General features: G+C 43.7%; 1 protein-coding gene across 6 annotated transcripts in view; it reads left to right on the top strand.

Annotated features, from left to right (window-relative positions):
• The window catches only part of GLYR1 (glyoxylate reductase 1 homolog), a 36,198-nt gene that overhangs the window by 691 nt on the left and 19,585 nt on the right, over positions 1–15,922 (top strand). For all 6 annotated transcript variants that reach the window (XM_036824487.1, XM_036824482.1, XM_036824486.1 and 3 more), the window contains exons 2-5: positions 470–506; positions 1,454–1,533; positions 11,889–12,027; positions 12,575–12,817. In XM_036824487.1, coding sequence (XP_036680382.1) covers positions 470–506; positions 1,454–1,533; positions 11,889–12,027; positions 12,575–12,817 — 499 coding nt within the window. The remainder of the gene's footprint in view (positions 1–469; positions 507–1,453; positions 1,534–11,888; positions 12,028–12,574; positions 12,818–15,922) is intronic.

Below are 15,922 nucleotides of genomic sequence, written 5' to 3'. Positions count from 1 at the left end.
CCGCCCGAACCGAGACTGACTGTCGCCGCCTCCCTCGAGCTGCGTAGCTCGTTTCTCGACCCAGAGGAAGGGCTTCCATAAGCATTTGTCAAAGCCGGGCTGGTGAATTAAACCAGACTTTGTAAGGGGAAGTCTGTGTTTACAGAGCGAACTGCCCCCCCATCCCCGTCACGTCACGGAGAGGCTCTAGACAAACGACTCTTGGTGGTTTTGTTTTTCTGTGTTCCTTCTCACCAGCAGAATGCCCATACCTTATGCACATAAGTCTACAATTTTGCATTGCATTTCTAAGGGACTTGGGCCTCTTGGGCCTAGCTGTGGAAGTCACGTTGAGAACTCCGGGTTGCCAGCTTTTGTTCTGGCACTTGAGGGTGGAAGTGGAGATTTAGGAAAATAAATTGCATGTTGAGTGAGTTGAAGATGGACTGGCTTTTCCAGGGCAAATGCTGACTCTCTGTGTTTTCTCTAGGGGGAAACTCGGCCGGTATCCTCCTTGGCCGGGAAAGGTGAGTGTCTTGCTACTAAGACGTCTGAAGTCGGGTTTGAGGAAGGGGAGAATGTAAGATGTATTCCCCCTCAGTTTCTAGCATTGAGTTAAACTGGACTTATTTAAATAACACTCGGAATTTTTTTTTCTTTAGTATCAGTTTATTTAGAAACGACAGTATAATATAAACCAGGTCCTTTAATCTGCAGTAAGTTATTATTTCTTGAATCAGAGGTGGTTTGTGATAAAGTCCTTTAACCCTGAAAATCCATTCTAACTTGAATTTAGCTTTGCACTTAAATCTAACAAAAGGAGAAGCAAATAAATTTTCCAGGAAGAAAAATCTAAATGTAGGTTAGTGAAAAGTCAAAGTATTTTTGTCCCAACTAAGTTTAAATCTTTTTTCCATTTTACCATATGTGCTACTCCAGTGCATCTTTGCAGAAGTTGGCATTCCACATTTTGCATGAGGCGAGCCCTCATAGCTTTCCAAATGTTCTGTTTTTATATTCTTGCTAGGAGCCCAGGAAATGTCTTTAGACTGTCTCTTTGCAATATGACATTTTCAGTGCCTCAGTTGTTCTTCATTGTCGCTGTTACCTGTCTCAACTCTTCCTGCACAGAAGTATTTTTAAGAGTATTCTGTATGTTTCTTCAGTGATGACAGGCTCACATTGCAGGGGGTAATGACGTTGGCCTTAGTTTTAACTGCTTTTAAAACAGGGTCATTTTAGTAAAAAGTATATTGTATCTGCTGAACTCTGTAGATCGTAGTAGATGTAGGGAACTCCTAGAATATTTGCACATTTCCACATATCTCAGTAGAAAAATGACAGATTTGGACATAAACTAGGCCCTGTGTTTGGCTTTGTTTTTTAAAATGTATTTCTTTTGTTTTATTTCATTTTTTTTTCTTACCAACTTATACCTGTGGAAAAAAGCCTTTTTTTCCCTTTCATCCTCTAGATTGTTAACCCACCCAAGGACTTAAAGAAACCGCGTGGGAAGAAATGCTTCTTTGTAAAGTTTTTTGGAACAGAAGATCAGTGAGTAGTGCTCACCAACAGTTTCACTTTCCCTACGTTTGGGAGTTGCCCTGGGTTGAAGCTGCCTTGTGAATATTCTGCGGATCCTAGTTCAGTCTCATTGTAGTCTATAAGAATGGCATATCATTCTGGCTTCATACCTAAGTAAAAGGTGCTATTCTTATCTCCCAGAAATTGTCCTGGGACCAATAACAATGTCAGTCAGGTGGGAAGTGGGGTGCCACCTTCCAAATATGATAACCTCATTGAGATCAGTTCTCACGTCTCTTTACCCAACCCCACAGGCAGTTCCTTTTATCAGGAACTGTTTGGTTCTCTTTTAATGGTTGTTTATCGTGGCTCAGGCATGAGGTATACAGTGAAAGCTAAAATTTCATTCATCTTAAAGTAATTGTTTAGTCTTGTTCTTGTAAAACTAGATGATTTGATCTAGCGTTCTAACAATACAGCTTTTTTTTTAATCTTTACTGGAGTATAATTGCTTCACAATACTGTGTTAGTTTCTGTTGTACACCAAAGTGAATCAGCCATATGCATACATATGCCCCCATATCCCCTCCCTCTTGAGCCTCCCTCTCATCCTCCCTATCATCCTCCCTATCCCACCCCTCTAGGTCATCGGAAAGCACCAAGCCCATCTCCCTGTGCTATGCTGCAGCTTCCCACCAGCCAACTGTTTTACATTCGATAGTGATATATGTCGATGCTACTCTCACTTTGCCCCAGCTTCCCCCTCCACCCCATGTCCTCAAGTCCATTGTCTATGTCTACATCTTTATTCCTGCCCTGCAACTAGGTTCATCAGTACCATTTTTTTTTTTTTTGGTTTCATATATATGTGTTAGCATACGGTATTTGTTTTTCTTTTTCTGACTGACTTCACTCTGTATGACAGACTCTAGGTCCATCCACCTCACTACAAATAACTCAATTTCGTTTCTTTTGATGGCTGAGTAATATTCTATTGTATATATGTGACACATCTTCTTTATCCATTCATCTGTCGATGGACATTTAGGTTGGTTCCATGTCCTGGCTATTGTAAATAGCGCTGCAATGAACATTGTGGTACATGTCTCTTTTTGAATTATGGTCTTCTCAGGGTATATGCCCAGTAGTGGGATTGCTGGGTCATACGGTAGTTCTATTTTTAGTTTTTTAAGGAACCTCCATACTGTTCTCCATAGTGGCTGTATCAGTTTACATTCCCACCAACAGTGCAGGAGGGTTCCCTTTTCACCACACCCTTTCCAGCATTTATTGTTTCTAGATATTTTGATAACGGCCATTCTGACCAGTGTGAGGTGATACCTCATTGTAGTTTTGATTTGCATTTCTTTAATAATTAGTGATGTTGAGCATCTTTTCATGTGCCTCTTGGCCATCTGTATGTCTTCCTTGATGAAATGTCTATTTAGGTCTTCCGCCCATTTCTTAACTGGATTGTTTGTTTTTTTGATATTGAGCTCCCTGAGCTGTTTGTATATTTTGGAGATTAATCCTTTGTCTGTTGTTTAATTTGCAAATATTTTCTCCCATTCTGAGGGTTGTCTTTTTGTCTTGTTTATGGTTTTCTCTGCTGTGCAAAAGCTTTTAAGTTTAATTAAGTCCCATTTGTTTATTTTTGTTTTTATTTCTATTATTCTAGGAGGTGGGTCAAAAAAGATCTTGCTGTGGTTTATGTCAAAGAGTGTTTTTCCTATGTTTCCCTCTAAGAGGTTTATAGTGTCTGGTCTTATATTTAGGTCTTTAATCCATTTGGAGTTTATTTTTGTGTATGGTGTTAGGTAGTGTTCTAATTTCATTCTTTTACATGTAACTGTCCAGTTTTCCCAGCACCACTTATTGAAGAGGCTGTCTTTTCTCCGTTGTATGTCCTCACCTCCGTTGTCATAAATTAGGTGACCATATGTGCGTGGGTTTATCTCTGAGCATTCTATCCTGTACCATTGATCTGTGTTTCTGTTTTTGTGCCAGTACCATACTGTCTTGATTACTGTAGCTTTGTGGTATAGTTTGAAGTCAGGGAGCCTGATTCCTCCAACTCCGTTTTTCTGTCTCAAGATTGCTTTGGCTGTTCGGGGTCTTTTGTAACAGTAAAGCTTTTTAACCAGATCTCTTTTAGAGTTGAAATCAGGACTATTAATTTGAGATTCTTCAATAGGCCATATAAGAAGTCACAGTGAAGCGAAGAATGTATATTTGAGTTTCCAGCAACTTGTTTAGCTTTCTCATCACTCCATCAAGTTGATTGCCTGGGTCTAGCTAGATGGTTTGATTTAAGTAGTTGTGTTTTTATTTATGATTCTTACAGGAAAACGTAGCTTTGGGTTTGAAAAATGTCTGTGACTTTTCGGATATATCTAATACCAACATTTAAAATATACATTTCTAGAAAGTGATATATAATATTCCATAGGAAAATCTCTTACAACAGTATTTTTCACTGGCAAGCTTATGTGTCAGAGTGCTCATCCTGGTTTAGAGTTTGCATGGCATGTCTGTTTTTACCAAAAACATATACAGACATACCCAGCCCCAGTTTTTGTCACAAACCAACTCAGCAGCCTTTTGGTGGCAATATTTCAGGGGAGTCACTGGCCCAGAGCTGTGAGAGCAAGAGACAGTCTGGAAGAGGGAATGTTCTGGTAATGCCTTGAATTTCACAGCAAAGATTGTCTGGATGCAAACAAGTATGATTGTACAGCCACACTCCACATTGCTGGACACCAAAGGGAACTCCCAGGAAAGCAAATGCTGTGGTCCCCATCTTCCAGGAACTCAGGACAAGACATAAACTCAGGTGACGAGACATAAACATTTTAGATGGGATTAAGTGCAGAATGAGTGATGTGTAGAATTATTGTTAAAGGGTTCTAGAACAAGGAGAGATCGGCGGAGAACAGCTAGGTCAAAGAAGGTTGCTGGAGAGATGGGATTTAGGTCAAACTCTGGAGGATGGCTAGAATTTGGACAGGCAAGAATAGTAAAGGCATTCCAGGCGGTGGGGCTACTGTAAACCACTGGGAGTTAAGTTGGATGTGTGGACAGAGAGAGCCTTCCTGTGTGAGGTAAAGAACTTGTGCTTGGGGAGAACAGGGGCAACGTGGTTGGCCCAGCTTGGTTAGCTAAATGAAGAAGTACACAAGTCTGAAACACATATGGGACCTCATAGAAAGTGGGGAGTTAATCAGCTTACAGGAGACCTGAAAGCTATTGTGTTTTTATGATAATTTTTTAAATGCTGGAAGGCTAGAAGAATAAACTGTCGTCCCTATGTATACGAAATACTACAAATAGGACACAGGAAATTGGAGCTGAGGGAATCTCAGCACTCAAGCACTCAACCAGGCAAACCTTTGAAGCCAGTGAAAAGGATGAGTTTCCTAGACACAAAAATAACGTGTTGGTGGTGGTGATGAAGTGATTTCTAACTAAAGTTCTTTGAGGAGATTCGTAAGCAAGTGGATACACAGCAGTGGCTAGATATAATATCTTTAGTCTTCTAAACCTCCTTGATAGTGTTCGTAAAAAACCATTTAAAAATTAAGCTACCAGGGAACTAACATGTTAACTTTTTGTGGCTAAGCAGTTGCCTTCATGAAAGGAAACAAAGGGTAAGGATCTGCAGTATGTCTCTAAAGGGAGAAGGGTTCTTAGTGATCAGTGTTAGGCAGATTTTATTTAGAATCTTTGTATTAACTGAAGGCAAAATCTCCAGATTGTTTGGTAGCAGCGAATTACTTTGGGGAAAGAGCTCTGGCTTGTTACCAGCCTAATGTATATTCAGATACCACTTTTGCGTGCTCTGTGATTTGGGCTGCTTCACTTTTCTAAGACTCTGTGTCCTCATCCACATGTGGGGATAACACCCCCTACCTTGTAGTTATGAAGAAGTAGCATCACTTACTCATAATATTGGTTGGCAAGAGCAGGTGTTCGACAAACATCAGGTCGGGGTATAGATTTGTTACGAAAGAAGAAAGCTGATAAGAAGCAGGTGGCTTTAAGGAAAATGTGTGAGAGAGAGAGAGAGAGACAGACCCTGCCCATGGTAGGGCAGAGTGGGAAGGATCTGTGTTTGAAAAGAAAGGCATCTGGGAGTTGGAGATTCCTAAGGATGTCAGCCAGGTCTGTTCTTTTGACCATAAAGGCTTTGAACACAAAACAGTACATTGTTCCACCTTTTTTTGTTTGGTTGGTTTTGTTTTTTCCTTGTTACTCTTTTTTCTTATTTTTACATCGTTCCACCTTTATGTAAAAACTGTATCGTGCCTCACCAGGAGTACTATGTGCTGTCTAATCTATCATCCTAATGGGATCTGTTGGAACTAGTCAGCATCGGGAAAGGGGACTGAATCAGGTGAAAGAGAGGACTCTTTAACGTGAAAAAGCGAAGACCGAGAAAAAAACACCATCAGAACTGGTGAAATAATGAGCGGCCTTAAAGAGATAAACACTGACTTGTTCATAAATCCTCAGGTGTTTTGACAAGGGGCACCGTGAGTAGAATAAATGTTGTGTGACTGTGTTTAGGACATATATAAGGAGAACTGTGTGAGATGTGGTTTAGACAGGAAATACAAGTGGATTTTTTAGGGATGAGAATGACTTTCTATGGGCAAAGCTGTAAGTGGCTACAGCAGAGGCTGGACTCTACCTCACCTTTAATGCTTGATGCCAGGGAGAGGGTCGTGTGCTCCTGGCACGTTCTAGGGGCTCCGTTGGTCACTGGGCCCTGACCTCGGTGGACATGTTCTGACCCAGTGAGGCTGTTCTTGTATTCCTGAGGAACATAGGATTCAGTCAGGGATGTTCAGTTTCAAAACTGACATGCTACTTAAAATACAGAGAGAGATGTGATTTTTTTATGTTAAGCAGGGACTTTTATTAAAGAGTAAAAAGGGCAGCTTCTTAAGATCAATGGTGATTTCAGTCTTTTAGAAACCTGATTTTTCTCTCTTCCTCTTCCAAAACATCTAGCAAATTATGTTGACTTCCCACTGGAAGAGGGAACCAGGAAGAGAGGGCCAGGGGTGATGTCACCTGGATGGCAACATAGTTCGTTCCTGACTTTGCTCCCCCTCACAAAAAGGAAGCGAGGAATAGACCTTCCCAACCAGCCTCCCCTGTGAGGGGAAGGACTTAATATAAAATGGCTGGATTCAGCTGAGCCTAGGTGGCTACGTGGGAACTGCCCACAGTCCATTTCTATTTTGCAAAAATTCAGAGGGGAAAATAACTTCAGTGTAATTTTGCCAACTCCACCACATGACCACAACCAAAGATTAAGTCTCAGGCACATGATGGCCCACTTCGAACAGGTGGCTGCTCATCAGAGAAGAAACTGAGCTCAGGGTTTAAAAGTTTCATCAGTGGCCGTGAATGGCAGAATGGAGGGAGTTCATTTAGTTTGCAGGTGCTCAAAAAACCACCAGAAACAAACCAGTTCAAAGAATACCGTGGGCAAACAATGGGTAAATCCCAAACAAGAGTTTCTATAGCAGTCTTTGCATCTGATCCTCACAATAGCTCTTTCAGGAAACGTAGTTTTTCTGGTTCTTATTTTTCAACAGATGTAGAAACTAAGAGTCAGGAAACATAAGGATGTAAGTGATAAGATGTCCAAGGTCCCAGCCTGAGGTACTTGTTACATCAAGCTAGATATAAGGTGGGACAGCCTGGTTGTGAGGTGTCTGAGTGAGTGCTAAAGTAACTTCTAGAGGGAATGCCCTGGCGGTCCAGTGGTTAGGACTCCTCGCTCTCACTGCCGAGGGCCCGGGTTCAGTCCCTGGTCGGGGACCTAAGATCCCACAAGCCTCGAGGTGCGGCCAAAAAATTTTTTTAAATAATAATGATGTAACTTCTAGAAAAGTTTGTGGCTCATAATTAGAAGCACAGCAGATTGGAACCATCTGAGCATCCCCTTTTCTTTTCACCTGGCACCTGATTGACCCACTTTCCCTGCATCCAACACATGCAATGGTTGGAGAATTGAGCCAAGCAGATAGTGAGAGCCACTGCTCCAGTATTTGGAGTGAGCCAGCAGTGTCCCTCTGCCAGAGCTGAACAGTAGTTATCCTAGAGAGCTCTGAGCAGATTCTCCCCTCCCAGTGCCAACAGCAGCTCCTGTCCTACAGGTGACTCCCTTCGTGGCTGAGGCAGTGGACCCCAGGAATAGGTGTCATGCATGGAAAGAAGTGGCTGGCCATGTTGGTGTTGGCAGTGCAGCTTGAGAGCCTTATCCAGCATTTGGGAATGTTTTCAAGTTTTGGAAACAAAAATCTTCTAAATCTATTTTCTCTGCTAGTCTTTATTTTTTGGGGGGTTTTTTTAACTTTTTTTTTTTTGATTTATTTTGGCTGTGTTGGGTCTTCATTGCTGCACACGGGCTTTCTCTAGTGGCAGGCGGGCTTATTGCTGTGGCTTCTCGTTGCAGAGCACAGGCTCTAGGCGCACGGGCTTCAGTAGTTGCAGCACGCAGGCTCAGTAGTTGTGGCACACGGGCTTAGTTGCTCTGCGGCATGTGAGATCTTCTCGGACCAGGGCTCGAACCCGTGTCCCCTGCATTGGCAGGCAGACTCTCAACCAGTGCGCCACCAGGGAAGCCCGGCAGGCGTATTCTTAACCACTGCGCCACCAGGGAAATCCCTGCAAGTCTTTGTTGATGTCTGTATGATAATCAGTTGCTTGAAATTAACTGAAATTGTTAGTTATTTGTTTTGTGGCTTTTTTGGTTGTTTTGTTTTTTGATTTGCATTTTTTTGGGTGTCTTGATTTCTGAATAGCTTAGACTTGGACCTGTAACACCTCAGTAATCCTCAACCTCTTTCATTGGTTTAAGCGGGGAGGGGGCAAGCATAGAAATTATTTATTAAGTACTACGGTACTCACCAAATCCAGATGGAGAGGTGAACACACATCTCTGACCTCATCCTTGTTCTCACCTGTGGGCTGTGCTTGCGTGTGTGTACTCTCTCTCTCCCGCCCAGGTTATTGTTGCTGTGAAGTCTGAGACACATAGACGAGGGTGCCTGAGATTGTTCATAGACTGGCTTCTTTACTATGATATCATAGTTTAGTTTTAATTTAAGGGGAAGGCAGGTCAGAATTATGGAAGTGTTTGAAAATGTGAAATTTTAAAATTTATTTTGAGTGTATGATCGGAAGGTGGCTTAGTGGAAGTTTTATATTCTCAAATGGAAGGCATCTGTAGGAGGTGTATCAGAATACCAGGGTAAGTTTGCTGCTCTTGGCCGTGTTACAGGTGCTGTTACACAGGCAGCCAGGCAGTAGCTACCCACCTGAGCAGACCTACACAAGGAAGTCATGGGGGAGAACCCTCTGGGCAGTCAGAGTAGCCCATGTGCTACAGCAGAGGCCTTTATTGTTGATACGTTGTTTTTTAGGAGTAACAGATATTCATGGTTTCCCCGCAAATCAAGCTGTAAACCGTTGAAACAATTCCATTCATCCTCATCCCTCAGACAGCCAGTTTCTGGCCCATAGGCATCCAATTATACTAGTTTCTTATGGCGAGTCCCTCCAGAGACACTGCACATCATCAGGAAGTTACATGTTCCTTTTTCCTCGTCTTTACACAAGTGCTTGCATACTACACACACTGTTGTGTATCTTGCTGTTTTCCACTTAGCCAAGTATCTTAAGGGACCTTCCATTTCATTCTTTGTAATGATCTCACTGATTGCCAGTTAGCTTGTTTTCGGGCATTTACTTCTACAAACAACGTGTAATTAACTTCTTTGTATATAGAAGCAAAGCCGGTTGGTTAGACACAACTTGACTAAGCCTGATTTTTTTGACTTCCCAGCCCACAGCAAATTGGTTGGAAAAGGTACAGCTCCACCTAGGCATTGGGAGCTCATTAAGAGGGAAATCACAAGTTACAGCTTATATCAAGCAAAGAAACAGAACAGTCACTTTAAAAACATACAAACAACAGCAACAACTACAAAAAGCCTCTGCAACCATACATTATTTAACCCAGAGGTCGGCAATCCAGCCCCCCTGAACGTGCCTAGAAGGTGTCATTTACTAGGTGATTATTGAGCACCAGTTGCATGCCGGGCCCCACCTGATGGGCCTCAGTGGATGAAGAGTGGGGCTTATTGAAGCTCCAGCTGAAATTCAAGCTTGCCCTTTTTAAGGAGAGAGAGTTTTGCAACATAGCCTTCAGAGAGAAAATTATTGAGATGGCCAGAGTGAATTTCAATTCATCTTGCTTTCAAGAGATAATCTTCCTAGGGCTCCAGTGGGCTGGCTTTTTTTTTTTTTTTTTTTTTTTCTGGCTTTTTATTTACTGTTTTTCTGACGTGACAGGATGTTTCTCCAACAAGAGGTTGATTTCTTAAGTAGATTAACATTTCTTGCATTTATCCTATTGAAGTCCTATTTATACTGTCAGTTCTTTTAGCAAACTATTTTCACTTTTCAAAGATGGTCATAAGAGGAAAATTTTAGTATCTCAAATGCCAGTCTTTATTTAGGATGAGTGAATTTTGACTATACTGTTCTCCTGGCAGAAGTCAGTAATGCACTTAAAATGCTTCAACTAACAGATAGGCATGGATTTATTAGTGCTTCCTCCACAGATGTTCTCACCTTTCCACTTGAATCAGAGGTTCAAGTGAGGGGGTTGAGGAAGAGGGAGTTAGGGGTTCTTAGAGTCTCTTGTCCCATCTCAAGGGACTCAATGAAAACCACCCAGTCTTTCTTATGCTAGGAACTTGGGCAGGTCTCAGCTTCTGACCTGAAGCTCGGAGAGGGTTGAGGCTTCTCCTGAGGACTGTGGGACTTTAAGCTTCATCACTGATACTTGTGTCACCTTAGAGCTGCCATTTAATCTGAAAGTTTGACTTGCTTTTCAGGGTGTGTCTGGCTTTTCTTCTGATTGCTCTGGTGGTTTGTCCTTAGAAATGCTACAAACGCACTTGCTAAATAATGTGGGGTCAAAATTTAATTCCATTTTTCCTCCTTGTAGATCAGACCCATTGGGTCTGTTGTGTCCAATTTCAAACCTCAAGATGAGTTGGTCACTAGGAAGGTACCTGCTTACTTCATCTCATTGGAGCTCTGTGCAATAAGACCAGCGTCTGAGTGCCCGTTCACTGTTTCATTCTCTCTAGTCTTGTTTACTCATAGATAACATGCCTAGTCCTAGTTTGCAGACTGATGGTTCCAGAGATTGTGCTTGTGCAGACCCATCATCACAGCCATTAGCACAACCACTCAAAGCACAGGTGGCTGTTGCTGGGTTGGTAGCTCTATTTTTATGTGCAGAGGTTAGCACTTTTACTGTTATTAGTGAATATTCTCTAGCTTTCTGTAAAGGAAAGAATCCTAAGTTAGTGTGATAGCCCAGTTTCTATATCCTTGACTTGACCCACTTTTTCTGAAGGTTATGCTATGAAACCTCTGAGTATTACATGGTAAAATATGTAAATCAACTCTTACCTTGCCAAGCCTATAAAATTCTCTCCATTATTACTGGTGTTCTGGAAACTGAATGTCATTTAGGGAAACCACAAAAGCCAGCTGGGGCAGATTTATGCAGGTTAGTGTGGTAGGCCAGTTATTCCAGAGTTGATGGCTTTTTTCATTTTCATGTGTTTTGCATTGGTGGTAGGAATTAAAAATCGGAAGAGTATGTTCCCCTTCCTTTAATCTCAAGTAGAATCTTGTTTTTAAAAGCCTGCTTTTGTGACTACTGCCCTTGTTCCAATGTGTCACAAGTTTTGTGTGGTTTAGTAGCCCTGGATACAATCATTTATGAACAAATATAGGCTCCAAGGCTGCAAACATTTGTAGAAGCAGCAGATTTTTGAAGATGTTGCCTTTCTTTAGCCCTCGTAGCATCCCACATTCTCAGTGGATTGACAGGTCATCATTCTGGCTCAGGCTCTTGACGGACAGTGATGCTGCCGTGGTTGATAACGCTTCCAAGAGCCCTGATTCCCTGGGATCCACGTGGGGCCATTTGTACTGTGTAGTGAGAATGGGAGCACATCTACAGGTTTCCTCTGCCCTGAGCTAGTGGCAGAGTGTGTGTGTTTCAGTGTGGAAGGCTGGTGAATAAGAGTGGAAATAACCTGCAGTGCAGTGATTTTATTTGGAGGATGCTGATTTTGGTGGTGGTGGTTTGACTTGTTTCAAGAAAACATACTTTTAGGCTCAAGAGTTTGGGGTGGTCAATAGCATGTTTTGAAAAAAAATGGCAGGCCTGTTTCAAAGTCCAGTTAAACCAAACAGGTATTTGCATTCTGCTTGGGTGAGGTCTTTGATACTTTTGGGCATAGGCAGTGTGGATCATATCCTTTCTCTATGTTTTCTGCCAGTGCCTGGATCAAAGTGGAACAGCTCAAGCCATATCATGCACATAAGGAGGAAATGATAAAGATTAACAAGGGGAAACGATTCCAGCAAGCTGTGGATGCCGTAGAAGAGTTCCTCAGGAGAGCCAAAGGGAAAGACCAGGTGAGAGGCTCCACAATTCTCACTTTATGCCGACTCCAGACTAGTTATTTTTGCATAGTAACTGACAGATTAAATATCGCCCGAACCCGAAACTATTCTTAATGCAATGCCAGTGGAGAGAGAGCTACTTCAATTCTAAGGTATCAGCGTTTTGCTAATCAACTTGAAACTCCACGCATGTGGCTGACCTTTCTGGAATAGATTGTTGCTCTTAGGAAAGTCTCTTGGACCCAGGAGAAGTATCTCAGCTTTTGAGTATAGCACAGGCCTTCTCCCTTTTATAGCATGGAGATTAGGAGCACGGCCTCTGGGCTATATCCACTCCCTGGATGTAAATCCAGTTTGGGGACTGTGGGCAAGTGACTTGAATTTCTTTTTCAATCCACTTCCACAAATATAAGTGGAGTTGACAGCAGAGCCTACTTCATAGGGTTGTTGTGTGGATAACACATGTAAAGCACTTATCACAGGGTGTGGCTCCTGTAAATCGTGGTAGTGATGGTGGCGGCTGTTGTGGTGGTTATCATTATTATTATTAAACTTTCAGACATCATCCCACAGTTCTGCTGATGACAAGAATCGGCGTAATTCCAGTGAGGAGAGAAGTAGGCCAAACTCAGGTGATGAGAAGCGCAAGCTTAGCCTGTCTGAAGGGAAGGTGAAGAAGAACATGGGAGAAGGAAAGAAGAGGGTGTCTTCAGGCTCTTCAGAGAGAGGCTCCAAGTCCCCTCTGAAAAGAGCCCAAGAGCAAAGTCCCCGGAAGCGGGGTCGGCCCCCAAAGGATGAGAAGGTTTGTTTTATCTCTGTAGCTTCTGGGGTTAGTGACTTTCTTTTGTATACCGGAGAGCTGAGCTCTACGGTATGCTTCAGCTCCCTGAATGGACATAGAGTCCTCTGCTATGTGCTGCCCTAAAGAATTCTGCAGACCAGGGGAGGGGCACGGCCTGGATGCACGGGTGGACCAGATGGTCGAGGGAGGAGAAGAGTCCACCTGAGCCAGCATGCAAGGGCTGGCACTGGAAAGGGCTGAGCAGGAAAGAAGGGAAGGCCTTCCATACATGAAGGGCACAGCCCGCCTGGGCTAGATGTTGGCATGCAGAGTCTCAGTACTGGTAGAAGAGCTGACAGGTAAAGATAGGTTGTCACCCGATTGTGAAGAGCCTTGAGGTCTACTTAAGCAGTGTTATACTATCATGGAGTCAGTAGGGGGCCGTGAAGGTGTTTGAGCTGGATGTGGAGGTGGCAGTGTGCGCCCAGCTGTGTGTTAGGGATCATGGCGGGCAGAGAAGAAAGGCTCAAAGCCAACGAGAAGGGTAACTTCAGGTGTGCGTTCATAAGGAGCTTTCCTTGGCGGGGGTGGGTGGTGGGTGGGATAGCAAATATTGAAAGGAACTGTGTGAGAGGCACTTCAGAGGAAGAGTTCATAAGATTTGGTAACTGGTTACATATAGGGGATGATGGAAAAAAGGGAAGGGAGATGATTTCAAGTCTGTGCCTGGGGAAATGATGATGCCTTTTTTCTGAGCAGAGGAGTAAGGAGAGGAGCTGGCTTACGGGGCAAGAGGACCAGTTCTGTTTTGAGTGTGATGCATTTGGAGTGATGTCTGGACTGCCAGGGAGGCTTCCAATAACATAGGATGGAAATGTAGCTGTGGAGGAGCGAATATCTAGAGAGGACGTTGGATCCATGAGACCAGATAGGGATTGTCTTCGGGGGAAGCAAGGAGAGAGAAGAGTGAAGGGCAGAAGTTGGCTTTGCAGAGAGAATGCACATAGCTCAGGGTTGGAAGAAGTGGGCAGAGCCGGCAAAGTAAAGTAAAGCAGAAATAATATACCTCTCACCTTCTTCCCAAAAAGATTTGTGTATGAGTCTTAGAAGCCAAGGGAGGAGAATTTGAGGTGAAGAGGGTAGTCTGTCAAAACACAGGGGAAGATTTTTAGAGCAGGATCAAGGGGTTAGAAGCCAGATGGCTGGCACAGACGGGTGATGAGGCTGTGATGAAACGCTGAATGTCAGATCAAAACTTGCAAGTTCGGACACCAGTGAGACCAGGCAGGGAAGGGAGAGAGTGCTCAACCAGGAGGTTGGGCCGAGAGCATTAGGGGTGGCAGCGGCTGCTGTCTGGGGAGGCCAAGGCCCCCGCCTCAGGGTTACAGCCAACTTTTGCCAAATCGTCTGGTTTTTCTCAAGAGAAGCTGGAAATACAGATTTTTATTTGTAAGTGAAATGTTCCAGTTTTAAATGTTAGAAGCTAACTCAAATTTTAAAACACTTTTAGGTCCAAAGGAACATCTCTCTGGACTAGATTCAGCCTGTCAGCTGCCACTGTGCAATCTCTGCGTTAGAGAAGGTCCTTCTCGCTGTTAGATGACCTAAGACAGAGAGTAGATGAGAGCAACTGTAGCGGTGGGGACAGCCCGGGTGACCATGAGTGCAGGGAACCTCCAGCCAAAGGTGGAAAAAGTTTAGAAATTGCCAGGAGCAGTGCGTGAAGAATTTTTCAGGGGGTATGATCTGATTTGATCCAATTGAATTCATTTCCTGGGGACCCACAGAAATCTGGGCTATCAGGTTTTATACTGTTCTCCAAATTCATGCTGTCTGGTATCTTAAGCCATGGATCTCACCAACTCCTGTGCTCGCCCTGGAGAGAAACAACTTCTTTTTGGATAAAGGGAAGTATAAAGGAGAGGTTAGGAGGAGGACCTAGAGTTTGAATCATGACTCCGTGACTTGTTACAGCTGTGCAACCTTGGCCAACTACCTTTGCCTCAGTTTCCTTGTCTGGTCATTGAAAATAATAAAGCCTCTTAGGTTTAAGAATTAAATGAGTAACACAAGCCAAGTACTTAGTGCCTGCGACACTATACATTTGATGAACATTGTACATTTATTATTTTTTAGCAGTAGCCTGTTGTGCAGTGAGAGTGTGGTTGTTTTAGTGCAACCCCAGGGGCTGCTGCCAGGCTTACTTGTAGGGACTCCTCACAAAAGAGTGTGTGTTGCTATAGTAATTGTCATTTGGCTGGCGAGCTCCTCTCTGGAACAGCACAGTAGCCTAGCTTATAACTGGGCAGAGCCCCAGATGATTGCCGTTCTGGGCCATAATTCTCTGTCCCATGAGGATTAACTGAAAAGCCTGACCTTGATGGCAGGGGTGTCGATTATGTGCGGGAAGGCAAAGGCTGGGTTTGTGTCTAGACTCTGTGTGGGAGCCGTGTGACGGGTGCACACTCACCCTCTCTCTGGGGCTCTTATTTCTGAGTCCTGAGCTGAGAACTGCAACTCTGGGCACGAACCATCCGTACAGGACAGAACTGTCCGTGGCTCTCCTAAGATCCAGACTTGTGCAGAGAGCAAGGAGCCAGGAGTCGAGGCCTTTGGTCAGTACTGGACAGAGAGCTGTGTTCTCGCCTTACTCCCTTCTGTTGTTGTGGCCTTAGACCAGTCACTAGGCTGGTGACCATTGACATCTAAATTAATTTACATTAAACCCAAATTAAAATCCAGTTTCTTAGTCACACTAGCAGGTGCTCCATAATGACATGTGACTTGTGGCTACTGCACTAGATACAGTGGAGTCAGAACGTGTCCGTCATGACAGAAACTTCTCTGAGACAGTACTGCACTGGGCCTCTTTTTTTTTTTTTTTTTGAGCGTCTCCATTGCGGGCCAGGTGTCTAGGGATAAAGCTCTACAGCTGATCTGCTCTTGCCTCTCCACCACAGATTTGACCTCATGTCCCTCTCCCCGTTTGCTGTCTTCCAGCCTCGGTGGCCCTCCTTGCATTTCCCCTCGGCTGTCTAGTGGAGATCTCAACATGCCCCACTGAGCTCTTGACTCCCACCCAAATGGTTCCTACCTTCTGTCTGGGGAGAGAGCAGGCTCCTGGCT

Source organism: Balaenoptera musculus, chromosome 15, assembly GCF_009873245.2.
Source record: "Balaenoptera musculus isolate JJ_BM4_2016_0621 chromosome 15, mBalMus1.pri.v3, whole genome shotgun sequence".
NCBI classification, from domain to species: domain Eukaryota; kingdom Metazoa; phylum Chordata; class Mammalia; order Artiodactyla; family Balaenopteridae; genus Balaenoptera; species Balaenoptera musculus.
This window is presented reverse-complemented; position numbering and strand designations above follow the sequence as displayed.